The sequence below is a fragment of the Ranitomeya imitator genome, chromosome 3 (assembly GCF_032444005.1).
Source record: "Ranitomeya imitator isolate aRanImi1 chromosome 3, aRanImi1.pri, whole genome shotgun sequence".
NCBI classification, from domain to species: Eukaryota; Metazoa; Chordata; class Amphibia; order Anura; family Dendrobatidae; genus Ranitomeya; species Ranitomeya imitator.
Genome location: NC_091284.1, coordinates 80,922,957 through 80,947,914, shown reverse-complemented (window position 1 = coordinate 80,947,914; position 24,958 = coordinate 80,922,957). Strand labels below are relative to the sequence as shown.

Sequence of the window (24,958 nt, the reverse complement as noted above, 5' to 3'; positions counted from 1 at the left end):
AATGGATGTATGACAGTACTGTGCATAAGTTTTAGGCAGGTGTGGAAAAATGTGGCAAAGTAAGAATGCTTTCAAATATAGAAGTGTTAATAGTTTATTTTTATCAATTAACAAAATACAAAGTAAATGAACAACACAGAAATCTAAATCAAATCAATATTCGGTGTGAAAATTCTCTCTTTGTTTTCCAAAAATTATTTTAGGTATATGTATAATCACCGTGGACGATAGCCATGACCGAGCTGCTGTTATTATTATTATTTATTATTATAGTGCCATTTATTCTATGGCGCTTTACATGTGAGGAGGGGTTTACATAATAAACAAGTACAATAATCTTAAACAATACAAGTCATGACTGGTACAGGAGGAGAGAGGACCCTGCTCCCGAGGGCTCACAGTCTACAAGGAATGGATAAGGATACAGTAGGTGAGGGTAGAACTGGTTGTGCAGCGGTTTGGTCGATCAGTGGTTACTGCAGGTTGTAGGCTTGTCGGAAGAGGTAGGTCTTCATGTTCTTTTTGAAGGTTTCGATGGTAGGCGAGAGTCTGATGTGTTGTGGTAGAGAGTTCCAGAGTAGGGGTGAGGCATGAGAGAAATCTTGTATGCGATTGAGGGAAGAAGAGATAAGAGGGGAGTAGAGAAGGAGATCTTGTGAGGATCGGAGGTTGCGTGTAGGTAAGTACCGGGAGACGAGGTCACAAATGTATGGAGGAGATAGGTTGTGGATGGCTTTGTATGTCATGGTTAGGGTTTTGTACTGGAGTCTCTGGGCAATAGGGAGCCAGTGAAGGGATTGACAGAGGGGAGAGGCCAGGGAACAGCAGGCAGACAGGTGGATTAGTCGGGCAGCAGAGTTTAGAATAGATTGGAGTGGTGCAAGACTGTTCGAAGGGAGGCTACAGAGCAGGAGGTTGCAGTAGTCAAGGCAGGAGATGACGAGGGCATGGACTAGGGTTTTTGCAGATTCTTGATTTACGAATGTACGGATCCGTGAAATATTTTTGAGTTGAAGTCAGCAGGAAGAGGAATGGGCTTGGATATGTGGTTTGAAAGAGAGAACAGTGTCAAGGATTACCCCGAGGCAGCGAGCTTGTGGGACTGGGGAGAGTGGGCAGCGGTTTACTGTAATGGATAGGTCCATTGGGGGGGTCACGTGAGATGGGGGTAAGATGATGAATTCTGTTTTGTCCATATTAAGTTTTAGATAAAATAGCAGACAGACATTGTGGGATTCTGGTTAGTAGGGTGGTGATATCTGGTCCAGAGATGTAGATCTGTGTGTATCATCAGCATAGAGGTTATACTGAAAGCCAGGAGATTCTATGAGCTGTCCCAGGCCATAGGTGTAAATGGAGAAGAGCATAGGACTGAACCTTGCGGAACTCTGACAGATAGGGGGCGAGGTGAGGAGATGGTGTGTGAGTGGGAGATGCTGAATGTTAGGTCTGTTAGGTATGACAAGATCCAGGATAGGGCCAAGTCTGTGATGCCAAGGGATGAGAGGGTCTGTAATAATAGGGAATGGTCCACTGTGTCAAAAGCAGAGGACAGGTCCAGGAGGAGGAGGACAGAGTAGTGCCGCTTGGCCTTGGTGGACAATAGGTCATTGGTGATCTTATTTAGGGCAGTTTCAGTGGAGTGATGTGACCGGAAGCCAGATTGTAAGTGGGAGCAGGAAGAGAGATGGGAGGACAGTTCAAGATGTACGTGTTGTTCCAGTAGTTTTTAGGCATAGGGGAGAAGTGATATAGGGAGATAGCTAGATACATAGGATTGGTTAAGAGAGGGCTTTTTGAGGATGGGTGTGATTGTGGCATGTTTAAAGCTTGAGGGGAAAACACCAGTTGTTAGTGATAGGTTGAAAAGATGGGTTAGGGTTGGGATGAAGGCTGTGGCGAGGTTTGGGATGAAGTGGGATAGGATTGGGTCAAGTGCACAGGTGGTGAGATAAGATCTTGAGAGTAGAGTGGAGAGTCAATCTTCTGTAATGGTGGAGAAGTTGGTTTTGGAGGTGGAGGGCTGGGCTGTTGGGAGGAAGGGCTCTGGGTGTTCTCGACTAAAACTGTCTCTGTATATGTATAGTCACCGTGGACAGTAGCCATGACCGAGCTGCTGTTCCATAACGCTCTGAGACTTTGCAGGAAAATATTGTCCCAGTGCTATTATACAGTATGTGGAGTGGATGACACTCACTTGTTGGCTGCAAACCTTTCCTATCTCCAGGCCTCCATCTTCAGGAGCAACAGCACATAGATTAAGGGACTAGTTTGTTTCTCAACCAAAATTTTACAGTTCAAGTTCATCAGATTGCAACATGCTGTATTGGGCACCACACTTCCCATTCCTTGTGTCACAGGGTTGCCGCAACAGAGTGAAGCCAAAGGACCGCAGCGTCTGATTTCTCCTACTCCGGCTCTTAAAAGAAGCACTTCTCCGTTATATTAAATGTGTTTATTTCTTTTGGCAGAACAGGGGTTAATCAGCCATGTTGGGAATCCCTGTATAATCTGGGCTCTGCTACGAGCTAGCTTTACTGGTGCATGGCTATTGGAGGGAAAGGAGTTGGTATGAGAAGGAGAGCTGGAGGAGTTATTAGTGACTGTTGTTTGGTTTGTACGCGTGGTAATTCCTTATCTTTCTCTATTTTGTTTTTTCCCCTTCCTGCACACCACGGTGCATTCCTCTGTTATATGTGAGTGAATAGTTTGTGTGTCTGTAGTTTTCCGTTAACTCTTGTCTGTGTTGCCCTGTTTGTCGGGTTGGTGTACTGTGGTGCACAGTAGCGCCGCCTCTTCCCTGGATGGGGGAAGGGAACAGACAGAGGGCTAACTTAGGAGACACGGTTAGGGCGGAGGCCTGGGCATCTTCGCCATCTGAAGTATCCTGGGGAGCAGGGCGAGGTAGGGCGCCCCTTAGCATTAGGGCCAGGAAAGGAGCCCCTGGCCCTGGGTCACCTGACAGCTGTGTTGTGACACCTTGTTTCCTTAACACAGTGCACCCTCATCAGTCCTCAAGACAAGGTAACAGTCCACAAAGTATTGACCCGCTAGAACACTGGAACATTAGGTCATCCGGTTCCTCCCCTCCCCTTTAATGAACAATAGTCCCTTTATTTTCACCATGCTGCCCAAGTGTCAGGCTCACCATCCTTTTCGGTCAAAGTTCACCGAGGGTATGAGGCAGAGTTCCTGGGGAGAATGGACAGAGTCTATGGGGTAAAGTGTACAGTCCTTAGGGACAGAAAATTATTTTTATACCCCTTTGGTCATCCGCAGTCCCTGAATCCAGTATGGGGATGCACAAATGTGGCAAAACAAAACTGGGAAGGGAAAACACAACTTTGATTGTCATAGCCAATACCTGGGACCTCGGTCACTGCGGGGCCTTCTGACCCAGGAACGCGAAACGGTCTCCTTGGTCACACTAACACTGCCGCCTTTACCTTAAAGTTTGTTAAAAAACAAAGAAAAATTAAGCCAGATTCCAATACCCGTGATGTCTCAATTTTCCATGATCTCGTGTTGGTCGATGGCTTTTTTTTGCGTGCTGAGCTGACGTTTTTAATTATTCTATCTTGGTGCAGATATGATCTTTTTATTGCCTGTTATTGCATTTTAATGCAATGTTGAGGTGACCAAAAAAACACAATTCTGGCGTTTTGACTTTTTTCTCGTTACAACATTTAACGATTGGGTTAATTTTTTTTATATTGATAGATTGGGCAATTCTGAACGCGGTGATACCAAATATGTGTATATTTGATTTTTTTTATTGTTTTATTTTGAATTGGGAGAAAGGGGGGGTGATTAGAAATCTGGCTATGACAACCATAGAGGTCTGCTAGAGACCTCTGGTTGTCATGCCAACGCATCGGTGACCCACGATCACGTGACAGGGTCACTGATGAGCTGGATTTCCCGTGCGCTTGCTGGAAGCTTGAGTTAGATGCACTAGGCATCTAACTCAAGCTTCCAGCAAGCGCACGGGAAATCCAGGTCATCAGTTAATGAGTTAATCAGTTAATCAGTTAACAGTTAACTATTATAGTTAAATAGCTAAGGCCCCTTTCACACATCAGTTTTTTGCTATCAGTCGAATTTTGAAAAAAACGAATCCGGCGACTGGATTCATTTTTTTCTAATAGACTTGTATTAGCGACGGATTGAAATGGATGGCCTCACATTTCTTCCGTCGTTTGCCGGATCTGTCGAAAATTGTTTGTCCGGCGACCAGAGACAACGGACAAAGTAACATTTTTTGTGTACGTCGAAAAATTGGACAGCGACGGATCCATCGCCGTCTGCCGTTTGCTCAAATGGAAGCCTATGGGCGCCGGATCCGTCAAATCACGGATTCCGTTTTTTTAACTGAGCATGCTCCGATTTATTTTGGATCCAATTACCCAGATCCGCTAGTCGGATCCGTCGAAAAAAAACGTCGCATCAGTTTTTCAAGATCTGTGATGGATCCGTCGATCCTTTGAGCCAACGGATTGTGACTGGCAAAAAACTGACGTGTGAAAGGGGCCTAACATTTAACTATTATGCTCGATGTCAGAAAAGAGTTAAAGGAATTGTCTACTACTGGACTTATGGATCCAGTATAAAATGAAAACAACCCTTACTTACCACTCACAGCAATGCAGTTACAGGGATGTCGGCGCTGCTATTTCTAGCACGTCACTTGACATTGTTGTGTCACATGACCACTGCCGCCAGTCAGCGACTACTGGTCAGCCGCAGTGATCACGTGACATTAAGGTGTTATTATTTGGGTAAAAATGTCCCAGCAAAGCTGCATTTTCAGTTTTACCAAAGGTGATGGGTACTCCCTCCACTTCCTTAACTCTCATCGCTGATGGGGGTGTTCTTTACAAAACAATTGTGTGATCATAAGCCGTAAAAAGAGCAGTATATGGATAACACAGAGTATGGACTACGGGGCAGCTCATGACACAAACAGCCACACCTGCCCAAGCTAAAAAGACACCAAACATAGTAAAAAAGAGGGGATACAGGATGTGTAGGAGATGTGGAGTAAGGCAGGGGTGGACATACCATTGGTGCAGCTACACAGGCGCCCAAGAGGTAAGGGGCCACTTTTACCTCTAAAGCAGTTAGAAGTGTCCAATATGACAAACTATTGGACTGCAAAGGGCCCATATATTGTTCCCGCAGAGGGACCCTCTTCTTTGTCTGCTAATGGGAAAAGCTGAAGGTCTATGAGAAGTATGCAAAAGAAAGATAGAAAATGTCTAGCAAGGTGGGCTAAATTATTAGTGTCACATGCATTTCTATTATATATTTTGACAAAATTTGAAACCTTTTTACCATCTTGTTATGTTAATACATTGCTTTGCACATCAGAAAACGTTTCTTTACTGCACTTTATGGCCGTAAAACAAGTTCTCTGATATTCTGTGGCAAAAAATGGTCGAGACCAAAAAAATAATATTGATGCAGAAACGTGATGCAGTGAATTTGGAACACACAATGTACTCCATGTACCTTTGAGTCTTCTCATCATGTAACTATGGATTTCACATGCTCTATAGCCATGCTATCATATGTGGTGTAATTGTTTTGTGCTTTGGCTTAGGTTTCCATTCCATTTTCCATTTCATGTTGGCTCTCCATCAGATAATTTGCTTCAATTAACTATTCACTGTGGGGGGTGCAGGCAGAAATCTAAGGCATCCAGCCTTTGCTCTGTATAACTCCATTTATGAGAGTTCAGATCAAATTAGGCTCCTATGATGGTGCTAGGGTTTTGCAGTGACATTTCATTAGTCTCTCCCATTATATCTGTCCCATTGGGAACACTTACAGTCTTCTCCTTCGCTAACAATGCACTTAAGGTACCGTCACACTGAACGATATCGCTAGCGATCCGTGACGTTGCAGCGTCCTGGCTAGCGATATCGTTGAGTTTGACAGGCAGCAGCGATCAGGATCCTGCTGTGCCATCGTTGGTCGGTGCAGAAAGTCCAGAACTTTATTTCGTCGCTGGACTCCCTGCAGACATCGCTGAATCAGCGTGTGTGACGCCGATTCAGCAATGTCTTCACTGGTAACCAGGGTAAACATCGGGTTACTAAGCGCAGGGCCGCGCTTAGTAACCCGATGTTTACCCTGGTTACCAGCGTAAAAGTGAAAAAAAAAAAAACACTACATACTTACATTCCGGTGTCTGTCCCTCGGCGCTGTGCTTCTCTGCACTGTGAACGCCGGCCAGCCGGAAAGCAGAGCACAGCGGTGATGTCACCGCTGTGCTTTCTGGCCGGCGCTCACAGTCAGTGCAGGAAGCAGAGTGCCGTGGGACAGACACCGGAATGTAAGTATGTAGTGGTTTTTTTTTTTACTTTTACGCTGGTAACCAGGGTAAACATTGGGTTACTAAGCGCAGCCCTGCGCTTAGTAACCCGATGTTTACCCTGATTACCAGGGGACCGGCATTGTTGGTCGCTGGAGAGCTGTCTGTGTGACAGCTCTCCAGCGACCAAACAGCGACGCTGCAGCGATCGGGATCGTTGTCTGGATCGCTGCAGCGTCGCTAAATGTGACGGTACCTTTCTATAAAGAGGAGTTGAAGGTGGGCCAACTATGATCAAAGGCTTTGAGACCTGACAAAAGTTGTCTCTTCTGTCCGCCATTGTCTGTTTCGATGGAACACATGCACCTTAGAGTACCGTCACACTAAAACGACGCTGCAACGATACGACAACGATGTCGATCGCTGCAGCGTCACTGTTTGGTCGCTGGAGAGCGGTCACACAAACAGCTCTCCAGCAACCAACGATCCCGAAGTCCCCTGGTAATCAGGGTAAACATCGGGTTACTAAGCGCAGGGCCGCGCTTAGTAACCCGATGTTTACCCTGGTTACCAGCGTAAAAGTAAAAAAAAACAAACACTACATACTTACATTCCGTGTCTGTCCCCCGGCGCTGTGCTTCTCTGCACTGACAGTGAGCGCCGGACAGCCACCGCTGTACTTTACGGCTGGCCGGCGCTCACCAGTCAGTGCGGGAAGCTGAAGGCGAGGGACATGACCAGACACCGGGAATGTAAGTATGTACTGTTTTGTTTTTTTTTACATTTACACTGGTAACCAGGGTAAATATCGGGTTACTAAGCGCGGCCCTGCGCTTAGTAACCCGATGTTTACCCTGGTTACCAGTGAAGACATCGCTGAATCGGCGTCACACACGCCGATTCAGCGATGTCAGCGGGAGATCCAGCGACGAAATAAAGTTTCAAACGATCTGCTACGACGTACGATTGTCAGCGGGGTCCCTGATCGCAGTAGCGTGTCAGACACAGCGAGATCGTAATTATATCGCTGGAACGTCACGGATCGTGCCGTCCTAGCGACCAAAGTGCCACTGTGTGACGGTACCCTAAGTCCTTTGTAGTATAATGGATTGTACTCATCTAAAAAGAATTTTGGCAAGGATTGTGTCTCTCAATGGGCTTGTCAACCATTTCCAGCATCAACCTGCTGAGTAATGAATACTGCTCTGGAAAATCGCACCAGCCAGCGCCAGAACTGGAAATCATTTCAGGATAAGTAATTTAATGTATTTATAACCATACTCCACTTGTTATGTAAAATATATACAGTATTTCCTAAATTGTGCTGTGAAAAGGTGACTATGTTACTTCACAACTGAGTTTAAAATTGACAAAAGCTTTTATTTCATTGCAAAAAATTCTGGTTCAATAAGTGATATAAATTGTCCATAATAGTAACATTTTAACATATAGCTATATAATAAAATCAATACGTAAATAATCTGTCTAATATTAGTACATTTAGTTTTACCGTATGTAACACCATTATTTCCTGTAATGTTACAGGATAACCGTATCGTCGATGTGCTTCATGGATTTCAGCCGATTTCCACTGGACACCCAGAACTGTTCTTTAGAACTGGAAAGTTGTAAGTAGGTTTCTATATTACTTTAAGAACATAATTCAGTTTTGTTACTTAGAATATGCCCCAGATATATAACATTTCCTTAATGATATGATTACCAGTTCAGTTTTTAAATGCTGATAAAGTAGAATAAGTATTTTGCCTCTTCTTTCCCCATGGCACACTTCTTTGGGTTTATGATAAACCGTGCTTTCCTCAGTACATCCACTACTGACTAAACTTTCTGCATGTGACTTCCCCAAACACAGCTGAAGATCACAATGTTGTCCAGATAATCTGCAGTGTATTATTTGTGAGAAGATAGGATACGGTCCATGGCCTTCTGGAAGGAAGCTGGGGTTCCCTGCAGACCAAACGGCATCTTGGTGTATTGAAAGCACCCATTAGGTGTAGAGAACGCTGTCTTCTCCTTGGCACTTGGGAACAGGAGAATTTGCCAGTACCTTTTTGTTAGGTCCAGGGTGGTGATATATCTGGCTGACCCTATAGCCTCTCAATGAGCACATCGACCCGGGGGATCGAGTATGCATTGAACTTGGACACCTCATTTAGCTTCCTGTAGTTGTTGCAGAAACCCGTTCTCCATTCGCCTTCAGCACCAGGACAATAGGTCTGGACCAGCAGCTCTTTGACTCCTCGATGACACCCAGGCTCAACATTCTTCTCATCTCCTTGGACATCACCTCACAGCGGGCTTCGGGAATCCGATACGGCTTTTGGTTCACCCTCACATGCAATTCCGTCAGTATTTCATGCGCCACAACCTGCGTACATCCTGACAACTCTGAAAACAGGTCCCAGTTCCTCTGAAGCAGTTCTCAGCACTGTTGCTTCTGGGCTTGTGACAGTGTCTCTGTATCCTCGACCCTGGTTTCAGGATTGGACCCAAGCATGTAGCTTCCATTGGTTCCCTGTCTCGCAATGGTTACAGCAGGTTAATGTGATATACCTGGTACGGCTTTCTTCTCCCTGGTTGGTGGACCTTGTAGTTCACATCACTCAACTTTTCAACCACTTCGTATAGCCCTTGGCCAGGAACTTACTTTTTCACTGTGGGGACCAACACCAATACCTGCTCTTTAGGACTAAACTGTCACAGTCTTGCCAACTTCATGTGCTTGAAGGAGGCTCTTGACTAAATCAAAACTTAAAAATAAAGCATGGCAGTAAGAGCCCAAATCCAAACCTAACATCTACTATCAAGATACAACAAATCACAAAAAAGCATTCCCATCCTTCAATAAGAATGCCAACTAACGTATCTAAAAACAAAAAAGCGGAGTAAAGCAGTCCCACAAAGCATAATAGTACTTAGTGAAAGTTAATATTTTATTAATACATAAATAGCCAGCAAGTCAATTTAATAAAGTGCAGTCATAGCACATACAGAAAGGAAATATGGAGGAGGCATACAGGTACACTGGGTTGTATGGGAGAGACTAATACATCCAGAGTAAGCTACATATGAACGGTAATCAAATGTAAACCAACGTACAGAGATACATGAGAATAATTCTCCATATACAGTGGGGCAAAAAAGTATTTAGTCAGTCAGCAATAGTGCAAGTTCCACCACTTAAAAAGATGAGAGGCGTCTGTAATTTACATCATAGTTAGACCTCAACTATGGGAGGCAAACTGATAAAAAAAATCCAGAAAATCACATTGTCTGTTTTTTTTATCATTTTATTTGCATATTATGGTGGAAAATAAGTATTTGGTCAGAAACAAACAATCAAGATTTCTGGCTCTCACAGACCTGTAACTTCTTCTTTAAGAGTCTCCTCTTTCCTCCACTCATTACCTGTAGTAATGGCACCTGTTTAAACTTGTTATCAGTATAAAAAGACACCTGTGCACACCCTCAAACAGTCTGACTCCAAACTCCACTATGGTGAAGACCAAAGAGCTGTCAAAGGACACCAGAAACAAAATTGTAGCCCTGCACCAGGCTGGGAAGACTGAATCTGCAATAGCCAACCAGCTTGGAGTGAAGAAATCAACAGTGGGAGCAATAATTAGAAAATGGAAGACATACAAGACCACTGATAATCTCCCTCGATCTGGGGCTCCACGCAAAATCCCACCCCGTGGGGTCAGAATGATCACAAGAACGGTGAGAAAAAATCCCAGAACCACGCGGGGGGACCTAGTGAATGAACTGCAGAGAGCTGGGACCAATGTAACAAGGCCTACCATAAGTAACACACTACGCCACCATGGACTCAGATCCTGCAGTGCCAGACGTGTCCCACTGCTTAAGCCAGTACATGTCCGGGACCGTCTGAAGTTTGCTAGAGAGCATTTAGATGATCCAGAGGAGTTTTGGGAGAATGTCCTATGGTCTGATGAAACCAAATTGGAACTGTTTGGTAGAAACACAACTTGTCGTGTTTGGAGGAAAAAGAATACTGAGTTGCATCCATCAAACACCATACCTACTGTAAAGCATGGTGGTGGAAACATCATGCTTTGGGGCTGTTTCTCTGCAGAGGGGCCAGGACGACTGATCCGGGTACATGAAAGAATGAATGGGGCCATGTATCGTGAGATTTTGAGTGCAAACCTCCTTCCATCAGCAAGGGCATTGAAGATGAAACGTGGCTGGGTCTTTCAACATGACAATGATCCAAAGCACACCGCCAGGGCAACGAAGGAGTGGCTTCGTAAGAAGCATTTCAAGGTCCTGGAGTGGCCTAGCAAGTCTCCAGATCTCAACCCTATAGAAAACCTTTGGAGGGAGTTGAAAGTCCGTGTTGCCAAGCGAAAAGCCAAAAACATCACTGCTCTAGAGGAGATCTGCATGGAGGAATGGGCCAACATACCAACAACAGTGTGTGGCAACCTTGTGAAGACTTACAGAAAACGTTTGACCTCTGTCATTGCCAACAAAGGATATATTACAAAGTATTGAGATGAAATTTTGTTTCTGACCAAATACTTATTTTCCACCATAATATGCAAATAAAATGTTAAAAAAACAGACAATGTGATTTTCTGGATTTTTTTTTCTCAGTTTGTCTCCCATAGTTGAGGTCTACCTATGATGTAAATTACAGACGCCTCTCATCTTTTTAAGTGGTGGAACTTGCACTATTGCTGACTGACTAAATACTTTTTTGCCCCACTGTATACTCCTATTGAAAGAGTAATTCCCACATGCTTACCCATATGTAAACGGATGGTTCCCCAACACACCCAGCGGCCCCTTGACGCGCGTTTTGCGGTCAAGCTTTCTCAACCCCTTTTGCAGTTCATCTGCTAATACGACATAGGACAATGGGTGGCTATATGTCCAAGATCGTGACATCTCCATCATAGCAACTCTTTACCAGCGGCCTTTGGCAACGCATCAGCAACCCCTTAGGACCTCGGACTCCATCCAGTAGTGGCTCTACTACCCTTCTTTTGGGATTCAGGCTCCCTCTGGGTATCCCAATATTGGGATGCAACACCACCCAACTTCCTTATGAACTTCTCGACCACCTGGTACCTTTCCACTAGGCCCATCAGGTTGTTTACATTTTGGGGGTCCCCCTGAGCAACCCAGCTCTGCACCGGCCTGGGAAGTAAGTGACTAAATCTGTCCATTACGACCCACTCTACCATCTGGGCTGGTGTGGAGGACTCCGGCTGCAACCACTTCTATACCAGATGCAGGAAATCGAGCATTTAGGAGTGAGGGGGTTTATCACTGCAATACGCCAAGTGCTCTACCATTGTGTCTGTACAAGTTTTGGCCGGGCCTAGAAAATAATTACTGTATTTTTCGGATTATAAGACACACTTTTTTCCCAAAAAATTTGGGGGGGAAATGGGGGTGCGTCTTAGTATGGGAGTATACCTTACCAGTACCATTGCTGCAGGCCACAGGCTGGGATGAGGGGGTGTCCAGTGGTGCTGTGGGTGCTCGGTGGTGCTGCGGGGGTGTCCGGTGCTGCTGCAGGTGTTTCCGGTGCTGCGGGGCTCTGCCGACATTTTGTGTAAGCCCAGAGCCCCTGCAGTTCAATGGTTTCCTATGTGCTGGACTCCAGGGATAAGGACAAGGACATGACCTTTATGGGGCTTGTGTAGTTGCTGCTGGTGGGAGAGGGTGTGGTTGTTCTGTTTCAGTTACATGCTTAAATACAAGACCTTTCTCTGATGCACGCAGGCCACAGGACGTTATGCATTATTTTGTGGGGCCAAATACCACACTACACGATTGGTGAAGCCAGAACGTGTTGAGGTGCTGTTAGATTAGATAGCTGAGAGTGCCTCCAGTTCATTCACATTATCTTCCACCCAGCCCACTGCAGAAGGCGCAGATTTGACACCTGTCGACTATAGTCATCCGGTTTCCACCTCACCCTCTTGCAAATAAGCCAAGCAGTCTGAGCCCCAAGTCCTGCAGCAGTCACTTCTGCTTTTTGATAACCCACTGACTGTGGTTGCATGGGCCATCATCCTATGTCTACCCCACAAGTGGAAGATATTGAGTGCACTGATGCCCAAACACTTGCTCAGTTGTAGGATGAGTACATGGGACAGTTAGTCCACACAGTCAGCAGAACACCACAGCACATGTCTGATGATGATGATGAAACACAAGTGCCAGCTGCTGCATCTTTCTGCAGTGTGCCGACCGGCAAAGAGGACAGGGGTAAGGACTGGATGGAAGATGATTTGGGGGATGATGAGGTCCTAGACCCCACAAGGAGCGGAGGCCATCCTAGTGACGCGAGCAGTTGGAGGAAGAGGAGGTGGTTACGCTGTATTAGCAGCACAGCATAACAGGGAGAAGGGTGCAAAAGCACATCGTGCAGCCCTTAGCCACTACATCGACTGCTACTGCCCACCGCGCAGAGGAAATGAGAACACCAAAGCCAGCTCAAAGGAGCTCCTTAGCGTGGCATTTCTTCAGGAAATGTTCTGACAACAAGCGACAGGTGGTTTGCATGCTGTGCCATCAGAGCCTGAAGTGAGGCATAAATAATCTGAGCCTGAGCACCACCTTCATGACGAGGCATCTGAATTCCAAGCACGAGGTGCAGTGGAGTACACACCTTAAATAGCATGACAGATCTGAGCCTCCTCTTGCTTCCTCTTCTGCTGCAATCTCTACCTTTTCTTCGTGCTCACGATCAACAGGTCCACCTGCTTCCCCGCCTTTAAAGGATACATCAGCACAAACCTCTCCACCAGTGTCACCGAGCATTTCAGCACTGTTCCATGTAAGTGTTCATCTCTCCATCATGTAAACCCTTTAGGGAAATAGGAAATAGCCACCTAGCCACCCATGAGCCATAGGCCTCAATGACAGCATTTCCAAGTCACTGGCCTTTGAAATGCTGGCATTCTGGCTAGTGGAGACGGACGACTTTAAAAAATTGATGGCAGTGGCTGTCCCACGATATGTTGTTTCCAGCTGCCACTACTTTTCCAGGCGGGCCATCCCTGCCCTGCACACACATGTTGTGGACCAAATGAAATGTGCATTGCGCAACGGCATCAGTGGCAAGGTCCACATAACCACCGATATGTGCACCAGTAAGCAAGGCCATTATATCTCCCTTAACTGCCCACCGGGCAAATGTACTGGCAGCTGGGCCTAAGGCAGAAGGCATTCTAGGGCAAAGCTTACCACCACAGAGAATTGCTGGCGTTCCTATGTCCAAGTTGCCTCTTTCTCCTACTCCGCTTCCTCCACCACCTAATCATCCGGTCAAAGTAAGACCTGCACCAACTTCAGCACAGCCAGGTAGAAACAACAGCAAGCTGTTCTGAAACTCCTCTGATTGAGGCAAAAATCCCACATCGCCCACGATCTGTGGACCTGGTTCAAACAGCAGACAGATGAGTGGTTGTTACTGCTGAATCTCGTAGCAGAGCTGGGCTGTGCGAGCAGCAGCAGGCAATAGTGGAGTTTAGCTGCAGCATGCTCTGCTGAGTTGCTCTGTGGATCACCACCACTTCACCACCAATGAGTGGGCCTCCATGAAGGACGTGTGTGTAGTGTTGCACTGCTCGAATATTCCAGTAACATGGCAAGTGCTGATGACGCATTCATGAGCCTTACTATACCACTTTTATGCCTTATGGGAAAAAAAAACACTTCAGACCATGATGGATGAGGTGATGGAACAGGAGGAAAAGAAGCAGGAGGAACAGAGACCATGCACAACATTATCAAGCCTGTCATCCACACATGCTCTGAGGGTGAGTTCCTGTACCAATAGTGGCCAGGTACGCAATGGTCCATGTTGTGAATTCCGCTCTTGGGCTCCCTCCGGTGGTTGTAAGTGGCACTTTTGTGAGTTCTGCTCTTGGGCTCCCTCTTGTGGTTTCTAGTGGTATGGCTGCTCCTTGGAGTTAGCTGTCATCAGCTGCCTCCACTTATCGTCTCTTCTGCTCGGCTATTTAAGTCTGGCTCTTTCTTCAGCCTGTACCACTTGTCAATGTTTCCTGGCTGGATTCACATCTCTGCTTGGATTCTCCTGGTTTCCTGACCAGTTCTGCAAAGATAAGTTCTGGCTTTGCTCATTTCAGTCCACATGTTGTGGACTTATTGTTCTGTGCATTCTATATTTGTCCAGCTTGTCAGTATGGATTATTTCTGTTAGCTGGAAGCTCTGGGAAGCAGATTTACCCTCCACACCTTTAGTCAGGTGTGGAGATTTTTGTAAACTCTGTGTGGATTGTTTTGTAGTTTTTATACTGACCGCACAGTATCTTTTCCTGTCCTATCTATCAAGCTAGACCGGCCTCCTATGCTAAAATCTGATTTCATTTCTGCGTATGTTATTTTCCCCTCCTCTTACCGTCAATATTTGTGGGGGGCTATCTTTCCTTTGGGGATTTTCTCTGAGGCAAGATAGGTTTCCAGTTTCCATCTTTAGGGGTAGTTAGATCTTAGGCTGTGCCGAGGGGTCTAGGGAGCGTCAGGTACCCCCCACGGCTATTTTTAGTTGCACTGCTAGTTTCAGGGTTTGCGGTCAGTACAGATACCACCTCCTTCAGAGCTTGTCTCATGTTGTTCCTAAACCACCAGATCATAACAGGTCCAGCTGGGGGGACAGTTTTGGAGGATGAGAAGAAGGAGGAACCGTGTTCACTGGAGCGTAGCTGGGGGGGATACAGAGGACCCAGACTATACCCCTTCCTCTGAGGACAGTTTGTTGTTTCCTCTGTGCAGCCTGGCACATGAGTCAATACATGCTACTGTGCCTGTGTAACAACATCCGAGTTGCCCGAATTGTTACCACTGCTGATTACTGGGTGGCTACCCTGCTGGTTCCCCAGTACAAGGACAATGTACTATCACTACTTCTGCCACTAGAGTGGGATTGCAAAATGCAAGAATACAAGCGCATGATGGTAGAAGTACTAATGACAGTGTTCCCACCTGACAACGTGGGCTCACAGGAAGAACAAGGCAGGAGGAGGCGGAAGTCGCCAAAGGAAATTGGTTAACACCACCACCAAATTGTGTTTATCATGGAAGGGGGTGTGATTACTGGCAGGCACATCCATCTGTCCATAGCCAACGTGGGGAGGATAACATTTATTAAAATTCACCAGGGTTGAATCCCACAGTTCGTACCTTTGGATGACTAGACAACTATACCAGCCGCACCCAGCTATTGTTCAACTCTATTAGCCATTCGTTTAATTTTGGGGCCTTCCCAAATAAAAAAAATAAACAGTGTTGGCTACATCCTCCTCTGCCTGTTCCTCCTACACCACCACATTCACCTCCATCTGTTCCACCTCCTCCTCCACTTGGAACTCTGCCTCCTTGTTCTAGGTTGTTATATTTTTTTGCTAATTCTATGTTCTTTTAAGTCAGTTCCCTAAAACATAAAGAAAAAAACACACAAAAAAACAAAAACAGTGTTGGATCACTCCTACCTTGCCTCTTTCACCTACACCGTCACGTCCACCTCCTCCTCCACATGGACCTCCGTCTTCTGGTTCTACATTGTTATTTTTGTTTGGCTAATTCTTTGTTCTTTTAAGTCCGTTCCACTTTTTTATATTCTATGTTATTTTGTAATTTCCCTATCCACATTTGTTTTCATGGCAACTGTCTTGCTCTTACCCCCATTTAGCTTCCTTTTGCAGCCACCTACCCTTACTATGACAATTTTACAGCCATTTCAATGCAACGAAGTTCGAGTGCCCATTTACTTCTATTGAGTTCGGGTTCATGTTCGGATCCTGAACCGAACTTTGGACTACAGTTCGGCCTAACCCAACGAACTCGAACATCCACTGGTCCGCTAGAAGTGAACTCTTTAGAGAGAATCTGGCAGTGTTTTCCTTTAGTTCCCGAGCCTCTTTTTAGCTAAGTGGCATGATCATAAACTATTCTGTATGGGAGTCTTATTGAGAACCACTCCCAGGTGGCTGACAAGACTACATTTATATTCAGGAAAGAGAGGGCCATATCTCAAGAACAGAGAGGAGCGAGAACAAAAGAAAACAATGCTAGATTCAGGAGAGCAGCATCATTTACACCAGGTAAAAAAAACCTAACATATGTATGACAAATGATGCCTTCATTAAAGCACACTAGTGCAAAGCACGAATCATACAGTACATCTATTTGACACTTATGTCATCTGGTATGGTTTATTTTGCAACTTCTGCGTCCATATGCAAAATGTGTAACAGTTCACCACGTTCTACTGATATCTTCTTATAATGGAAATAATAGATCTACAAAACTTTGTTAAGGCCCCTTTCACACATCAGGTTTTTGCCGTCAGGCACAATCCGGTGAATTTTGAAAAAAACCCGCCAGATTGTGCCGGATGGCCTCATGTTTCATACGTTTTTTGCCTTTGCCGGATCCGTCTAAAATATATTTTCCGGCGGCCGGAGAAAACGTACAGAGAAACATTTTTGCGTGTGGCGAAATAACGCACAGCGATGGATCTGGCGAAAAACTGATGAACCGAGAGGTGAAATGATGGATCCGGCGACTGATTCCGCTTTTTTTTCAAGAAATCATGCATTTTCCATTCTGGAAAATGTCTCTCTCACAGATACGTTTTTCCAAAAATTTGCCGGATTGTGCCTAACGGCTAAAAACTGATGTGTGAAAGAGGCCTAAAATGCCAGGTTTTTCTCATGTAAAAACAATTAAACCAAGAAGAATTTTAGAACTTATTCCACCTTTAATGTCACCAATAATCTGTACAATTCAATTGCAAACTAAACTGAAATCTTTTAATGGAAAAAGAAATATAAAGAACTAAAACAATATGATTGCATAAATATGCACACTCATAAACTGATACTTTATTGAAGTTCCGTTAGACTTTATGACAGCGTTTAGTCTCTTTGGGTATTACAGCATAACATCTAGAATTGGCAATAGTTGCCCACTTTTCTTTTCCGCAGCTCCAAATCTGTCAGATTGCAAGGCCATCTCCTGTGTACAGCGCCCTCTTCAGGTCACCCGAAGCTTTTCTTTTGAATGCAGGTCTGGGTTCGAACTGGGCCATTCCAAAACTCTAATCTTCTTGTGATGAAGGTATTCAGCCATTCTTTTGTTGATTTGAAAGTATGCTTAGGGTCACTGTCGCACTGAAAGGTCAAATTTATCTTCACTTTTTAGTAGAGTTCTGAAGGTTCTGTTGCAAAGTTGACTGATCTTTGGAACTTTTCACAATTTCCTCTATTCTGACTAAAGCCTCAGTTCAAGTTCCTGAAAAAACAGCCCCAAAGCATAATGCTGCCTTCACCATGCCTCACTGTGGGTTGGTGTTCTATTGATGATGTGCAGTGATGTCTTTTTGCCAAACATAACTTTTGGAATTATGTCCAAAAAGTTAAACTTTGTTCTCTTCAGATCATAATGCTATTCCTTGATGTTTTCACAAAACATTGCTGAGCTTGGATACATTTTTCTTTGTAAGAAAAGGTTTTCATCTTGCCACCCTAGCTTACTGATATCCCATAAATTCCTGCAGCTCCTTTACTGTTGCTTTAGCTCTTGGCAGCCTCCTGCATCAATTTTCTTCTTGTCTTTTCATCAATTTTTGAGGGACATACAGTTCCAGGTAATGTCATTGTTGTGCCAAAAACAGCAATGTGACATTAAACTTGCAAAAAGTTCTGAAATTATTCTTCTTGGTATGATTTTTTTTTTACATGACTTAAACCTGGTATTTTAACAAGGGTGTGCAGAATTTTTATTTCCACTTTATGTATTAGAGGATATCACTGTTACCCTTGTCCTTTAGATAGAGATTTTGGTTTTAGAGTGAGACAGAATTGATTTTGGAAAAGTTGTTTTTTTAAAGATCAGTGTATCATTTATTTCATATCATCATAGTTAAAAGTCAGTAATGACCTCGTTGTGTTTTCCTATAACTGGGAAAAGCTTATTTTTCTCTAGTCATCTGGGATTTATGTGGCTCATTTAATAATAACTTTTGTTTCTATTTATACACGCTGAGTACATTAAATCGTGGCACTAATGTAATCTTTCCAGAACACAGAGGGTTAAATCTAAGCACACTCCGCATCTAATTTACAAAGCTGAAAATACTGTCTTTATGTCTACTGAATGTAAACCAGCTCAGCAAGTTACGGCACCAAAAACACTTACTAACGGTTAAGAGACATGGAATAAATACCAAGCTTATTTTTTTTTGCTTTTGTCAATTTATACAATATTCCGGATTCATAGACAGAATGTTTTCTGCTCCAGAATCCACATGAAAAAAGCAAATACGCATTGAATAAGTCTCATAATGAACATAAAGCACAATAATGTTAATGTTAACCCTTTCTCGACATGGCCAATTTCCGTTTTTGCGTTTTAATTTTTTCCTCCCCTTGTCTCCCATTCTATAATGCTGTAGATAAGCCCCCGATGTAACCTAAAAGATAAGAAAAACAAGTTAAATTATTCTCACCCAGGTGTGGTCCGGTCCAATGGGTGTCGCGGTCTGGGTCCAGCGGGTCACATCCAGTTAAAGTTTCTACTGGCGTCCCATTCAAAAGAATGAACATATACATTTCTACTACTTGCTTATGTGTTCGGTCTTTTAAGCTTCTTTTATCCACTTTAGGTTTCAAAGTGTCAAATAGTTAATCGAAGTGACCGGACCATTTTTCTGGTGTCTTCTGCTCTGAAGTCTTTCTATAATAGAAGTCAATGAGAAAGGCTCTGAAGAGATGCCCAGAAGACGCCAAGGATTTTCTTGAGCATTTTTCCAGCATTTTTGCTTGAAAATCCATTATTTGTTTCTTCATTGTTAAATGGATTTTTCTTTTTAAAAAAGCTGTAAAATGCCAGTAAAAAGATGCCCCCAAAACATGGGAGAAATGCTGAAAAAAATTGCCGCTGGTCAAAAACTTCTACTTAGTTATTTCTTAAAAAATTATCTTGATTTTCATAAGCGTTGCTCAATGTTTCAGGTTTTACCATCAGTATTTCATCATTGAGTTTTTTTGTATGAAAGCAAATAAATGGGTATGTAAATTGGAAAGGAGCTCTGGCTGCTTTAGACACCTAGATCGTAAGCTGTGGCATTGGGGTCTGTAGGTAAGATTCTGAACCCCCAAAGAATTGGACACCCTGTACAACTGCTCTTACTGTACAGTGACCTCATATTCTTTATAGAAGTTTTGAAGGGCAAAGCCCTCTTGTTAATGGAAAGTCACATTTGTAATTTGACCAATTGCTAATCTCATTATTTCCTTCGGGAATGCCACCAGTTCCAGTAAGTTGCCTTCCTATTAGGTGGTCTCCTTAGAAAATAATGCTAATGATACAGTGATTTACTGTGCCTGCCCTGGACATAACTTGATTTGCTCTTTCATAGATGCCTACAATGAGGATGACCTCATGCTGTACTGGAAGAAAGGGAATGAGTCTCTAGTAACCGATGAACATATTGCACTGTCCCAGTTTTTCATTGAAGAGTTCAGTGCATCTAGTGGCCTGGCCTTGTACACTAGCACAGGTAGGTATAGTCCGAAAAACGCTCTCGCCTATAATAGTTGTGGATCAAGAACACCAAACCCAAGTATAAAATGGGCTCTCCAAAGTGGACAACACCTAAAAGGGTAATCCAGCTAGAAGGGTTTATCATCTATCGGGCTCGTGCACATGGCCGTATTTTCGGTCTGAGTGCTAACTGACAAAACATTGGATCGGACTTGGACCAATGTCAATCTGCGGGGCCGTGCAAATGTTCGACATTTTACTCAGACAGAGTCTGTCCAAGGAAAAAGTTCGCTGCATGCCCAAGTTTGATCGGATAATCAAGTCAATAAGTGAGTAGAAATCATCCGACCGCACTTAGACGACATTTGAGTATAGTCCGATTTCTGCAGCCTCACAGAATGGAGAAGATGGAGATTTTCTTTCTCCATCTTCTCCTCATTGTATAGAATTGGATCACACTATGCTCACCCTCTGATCAGAGTTTGATTAGGATGTGATTTACATAATCTGCCCGATTCTCTTGGATGAGAGAATACATACACGTCTGCACCACGTTACCAGTGATCAATGCTAGATCAGTGGGAGTTCCAGCTACTGGGATTCTTGGTAATATTTAAGACTACATCTAGGAGGAGTTTCAAGCAATCGTTTTGCTGACGATCAGTGGGTGTTTGGGTACTGAGACCCCACCGATCGCACAAAACACTGCTCTGAAGAACTCACCTCAGCAAGCACCGTTCATCACCTGCATGAGCATGTCCAAAAATCAGTGTATTGAAGCAATGGCCTCAATTCACTAAAGTGTTTATGCAAAAAATTTGGATGTAAAACCCATTGAAAAGTTGCAAAATTTTTGCATGACCAACTTTTACAAAGATTTCTAAACTTTAGTAATTTTTAAGCCACTTTTGTCCAGTGGGCAGAGCTGGGGAAGAGTCGGGGCAGGATGAAGCATGGCAATGTCCGCCTGTCAAATTCTTTAATTGTGGGGTGTTTCTTATGTCAAAATGTTACTCCAGTCATTTCTAGAAAGACGCCACTGAGAAGATGCATCTAATTTATTAAGGGGACTTATTCCTGCTCGTCCCTCATTAAAGTCATCCCCATCTTGATGGTCCTAACCTGTCTCTAGTATTAAAACCTTACCGTGTGTCAAACCATGTCAGTGTGAATAAGGGCCGAGTAGGACACAGCCCAACCGAGACACCCATCCGTGGGAAACTACACAGCTCAGAAAGGGGAGTCACGGCACTGTTTGTACAAAGTACAAGAAATAACAACAAAACCAAAAACTGAACTGGGCTATAAGCTGGTGTACGTGCAAAGTGTAAGAGCGCGTTCACAGTGTAGCCATTTCATAGACAAAACCTAAGAAAAAGGCAAAAAAATAATGAGCATATACCCTACAGCAAGTAAATAAGTAAATAGTAATAGATGGTACATGTAAATTACATAGGGTACTTAGTTAACGCTATTTTTATCAAAAAAGCTTAAACGCCATCCCACCGTGACAAGGTGACCCATCGGGATGGTCCTAACCTCCAGTGTTAATGAATCAGGCCATAGACTTTCCATTGAGCCCATACACCACTCTGTCCGAGCGCTCGTCCATGTAGTAGTTGGATGCTGTTGCTTTCTGGAGTTCTTCAGAGCTGTGTTTTGAGCCATCGGTGAGGTTTCCATTCTCAGACCCTCATCAACCAGCAGAACATATATATAAAAAAAATCATGTCAAATGATTGGATATGTGCACACACATTTTCTTTTATGTCAATATTTCCGGCTGAAAAACCTATGTTCGAAAACTGCATACAAAAAGCAAGTTTTTGTGTGTGTTTCTCTAGCGCTTTAATATGTGTTTTTTTGTGCATGGGGCACTTCCTTTTTAGTCATTGAAAAGCCTCAAGACTTGACACTTCGCTTCTTTTTCATGATGCGTTTTATAAGGGTATGTGCACACAGAGTTGTTTTTTTTTTCAAGCATTCAAAAATTATGAGTTTTTCAAGTGGGAACCAATTCAGGAAACTGTTTTTCTGTGCGGTGTCTTTTTTTAGGAAATATTCTTTTTTTATATTGTTTTGCTAACATTTTTTTGCTTACCGTATCTTTTTCTATATCTTATTTTTTAAGAGTTTTTTTGTGGGCGATTTTGTCATGTTTTTTGAAACTCAGTACACAGTAAATAAAACACCTCAATATCACTTGTAAAATGTTTGAAAAGACACCCAGTGCCTGTGTCGTTTTTGTAGCACCCCATTGACGTTATAAATTGTGACTTCATAGTGGGAAAGGTCTGGAGAACGGACAGGTCACTTCTTGTATCCTCTTGGCGTTTATGAAAATCTAAAGCTGGTTAAAAAAAAAAAATCAAAAGACTTTTTCAATAGAAACGAACAGGAAGAGTGTTTTAAGCTTTTTTTAGCAATTTTTCGGGCATTTTTTTGAAGCGTACCCCCTCTAATAGAACCCTAAAAAAACCTCTGTGTGCTCATAGCCTAAGCATGATTTTTCCATTGAAAGCATGGTTTTTAATGTGGATTTTGGAGCTGAATCCTTTCCGGAATCCACACTGAGTGAACATAAACTTATCCTTTAACGCTTTGAAGACCATTTAAATTTTTTTCTTTTAATACATTGCAATAATGTAAAAATGTTACCGTAGAAGAGCAGTTTATTGTAAACATGATGATCTCCTTTGAAGCCCATCCACAGGCAGCGCTTCATTGTAGTAATACCATGGCAGATGTGGGGGCCATCACTAAGCCCCTGGCTGACATGGCAACTCTTTGGTTCCCGGCGATCCCATCACGCGCAATCGTCGCAGCACCTACTTTTGGGTGCATGCTGTGTAACACAGCCACCACCCTCACTATATGGAACGGGCCCAGTTCCTGAGCCTGCTCAATGCAAGGAGTGCGCACATCTACCGTACATGTGCATCAGATGTTGCCAAGGCACTAAAGAGGTTGAAGAAGCCAATCCCATTATACTGTATGCAGCATAAAACAATAAAACCAAAGTACAGTCAGGAAAATAAGTATTTGATACACTGCTGATTTTGCAAGTTTTCCCACCTACACAGAATGGAGAGATCACAATTTTTATCATAGGTATACTTCAACTGTGAGAGACAGAAGCTAAAAATAAAAAAACAGAAAATCACATTGTATGATTTTTACATAATTAACTTGCATTTTATTGCATGAAATAAGTATTTGATACAATTGAAAATCAGAACTTAATAATTGGTAGAGACACCTTTGTTTGCAGTTACAGAGCTCAGACATTTCCTGTAGTTCTTGACCAAGTTTGCACACACTGCAGCAGGGATTTTGGTCCACTCCTCCATACAGATCATCTCCAGATCTTTCAGGTTTTGGGACTGTCGGAGGGCAACATTGAGTTTCAGTTTCCTCCAAAGATTTTATTTTGGATTCAGGTCAGGAGACTGGCTAGGCCACTCCAGGATCTTGAAATCTTCTTACGGAGCCACTCCTTAGTTGCCCTGGCTGTGTGTTTTGGGTCATTGTCATGCTGGAAGACCCAGCCATGACCCATCTTCAATTATCTTACTGAGGAAAGGAGGTTGTTGGCCAAAATCTTGCAATACATGATCCCATTCATCCTCCCTTCATTACGGTACAGTCTTCCTGTCCCTTTTAGAAAGAAGCATCCCTAAAGTCTGATGTTTCCCCCACAATGCTTCACGGTTGGGATGGTGTTCTTGGGGTTGCACTCATGTTTCTTCTCCAAACACAGCGAGTGGTGTTGATACCTAAAAAGCTATATTTTGGTCTCATCTGACCACACGACCTTCCCCTGTGCCTTCTCTGGATGATTCAGATGGTTATTGGTGAACTTCAAACGGGTCTGGACATGTGCCAGTGTGAGCAGGAGGACCGTGCGTGCCCTGCAGGATTTTAATCCATGACAGTGTAGTGTGTTACTAATGGTAATGTTTGAGACTGTGGTCCCAGCTCTCTTCAGTTCATTGACCAGGTCCTCCCGTAGAGTTCTGGGCTGATTCCTGACCTTTCTCAGAATCAGCCTTACCCCACAAGGTGAGATCTTGCATGGAGCCCCAGATTGAGGAAGATTGACAGTCATCTTGTGTTTCTTCCATTTTCTAATAATTGTCCAACAGTTGTTGCCTTCTCACCAAGCTGCTTGCCTATTGTCCTGCTGTCCATCCCAGCCTTGTGCAGGTCTACAATTGTGTCCCTAGTGCTCTTGTACCGCTGTTTGATTTTGGCCATGGTGGAGAGGTTGGAGTGTGATTGATTGTGTGGACAGGTGTCTTTTATACAGGTAACGATTTCAAACAAGTGCAATTAATACAAGTAATGAGTGCAGAGTATGATCGCTTCATAGGCCGGTTTCACACGTCCTGATATTTCCGGTACCAGTAAACACGGTACCGGAGATATCTGTATCCATGTGTTTGTGTGATACATCCATACGGCACACGTGTGGCAACGGTGTGCTGCCCATGTGCCACATCAGGACCACACGGACGGCCCCTGGGAAGCAGCGCTACAGTAAGCGCTGTTCCCTTGTGTGTGGTGCTGAAGTCGGCTGTCATCTGTTCTCCCCTGCTCTCCCCTTACTCTAGGAATAGTAATGGAGAGGTGTCTTATTGACACCTCTCCATTACTAATCTGGCTTAATGTCACCTTGCAATAGGAAGGTGACATTAACCCCTCATTACCCCACTTGCCACCGCTACACTGCAAGTGGGAAGAACTGGGCAAAGTTCCAGAATTGGCGCATCTAATAGATGCACCTTTTCTGGGCAGCTGTGGGCTGCTTTTTTTAGTCTGGGGAAGGGGGCATATCCATGGCCCCTTACCAGCCTGAGAATAGCAGCCCACACCTATGAGTTTTGCCGGGTTGGTTGTAAAATATAGGGGGGACCCCACGTCATTTTTTTCTTTCATCCCTTCTCCCCTGCTCGCGCTGCTGCTGGCAGAGCAGAGCACAATGCATGAAAGCCAGGTTCAGCACCACACGCAGGGGAACAGCCCTTACAGTAGCGCTGCTTCCCCCGCGGCCGTCCGTGCACTCGGAGG

General features: G+C 44.0%; 1 protein-coding gene across 1 annotated transcript in view; it reads left to right on the top strand.

Annotated features, from left to right (window-relative positions):
• Positions 1-24,958, top strand: part of GABRR3 (gamma-aminobutyric acid type A receptor subunit rho3) — a 155,978-nt gene that overhangs the window by 117,300 nt on the left and 13,720 nt on the right. The window contains exons 5-6 of the mRNA XM_069760045.1: positions 7,862-7,944; positions 19,764-19,904. Coding sequence (XP_069616146.1) covers positions 7,862-7,944; positions 19,764-19,904 — 224 coding nt within the window. The remainder of the gene's footprint in view (positions 1-7,861; positions 7,945-19,763; positions 19,905-24,958) is intronic.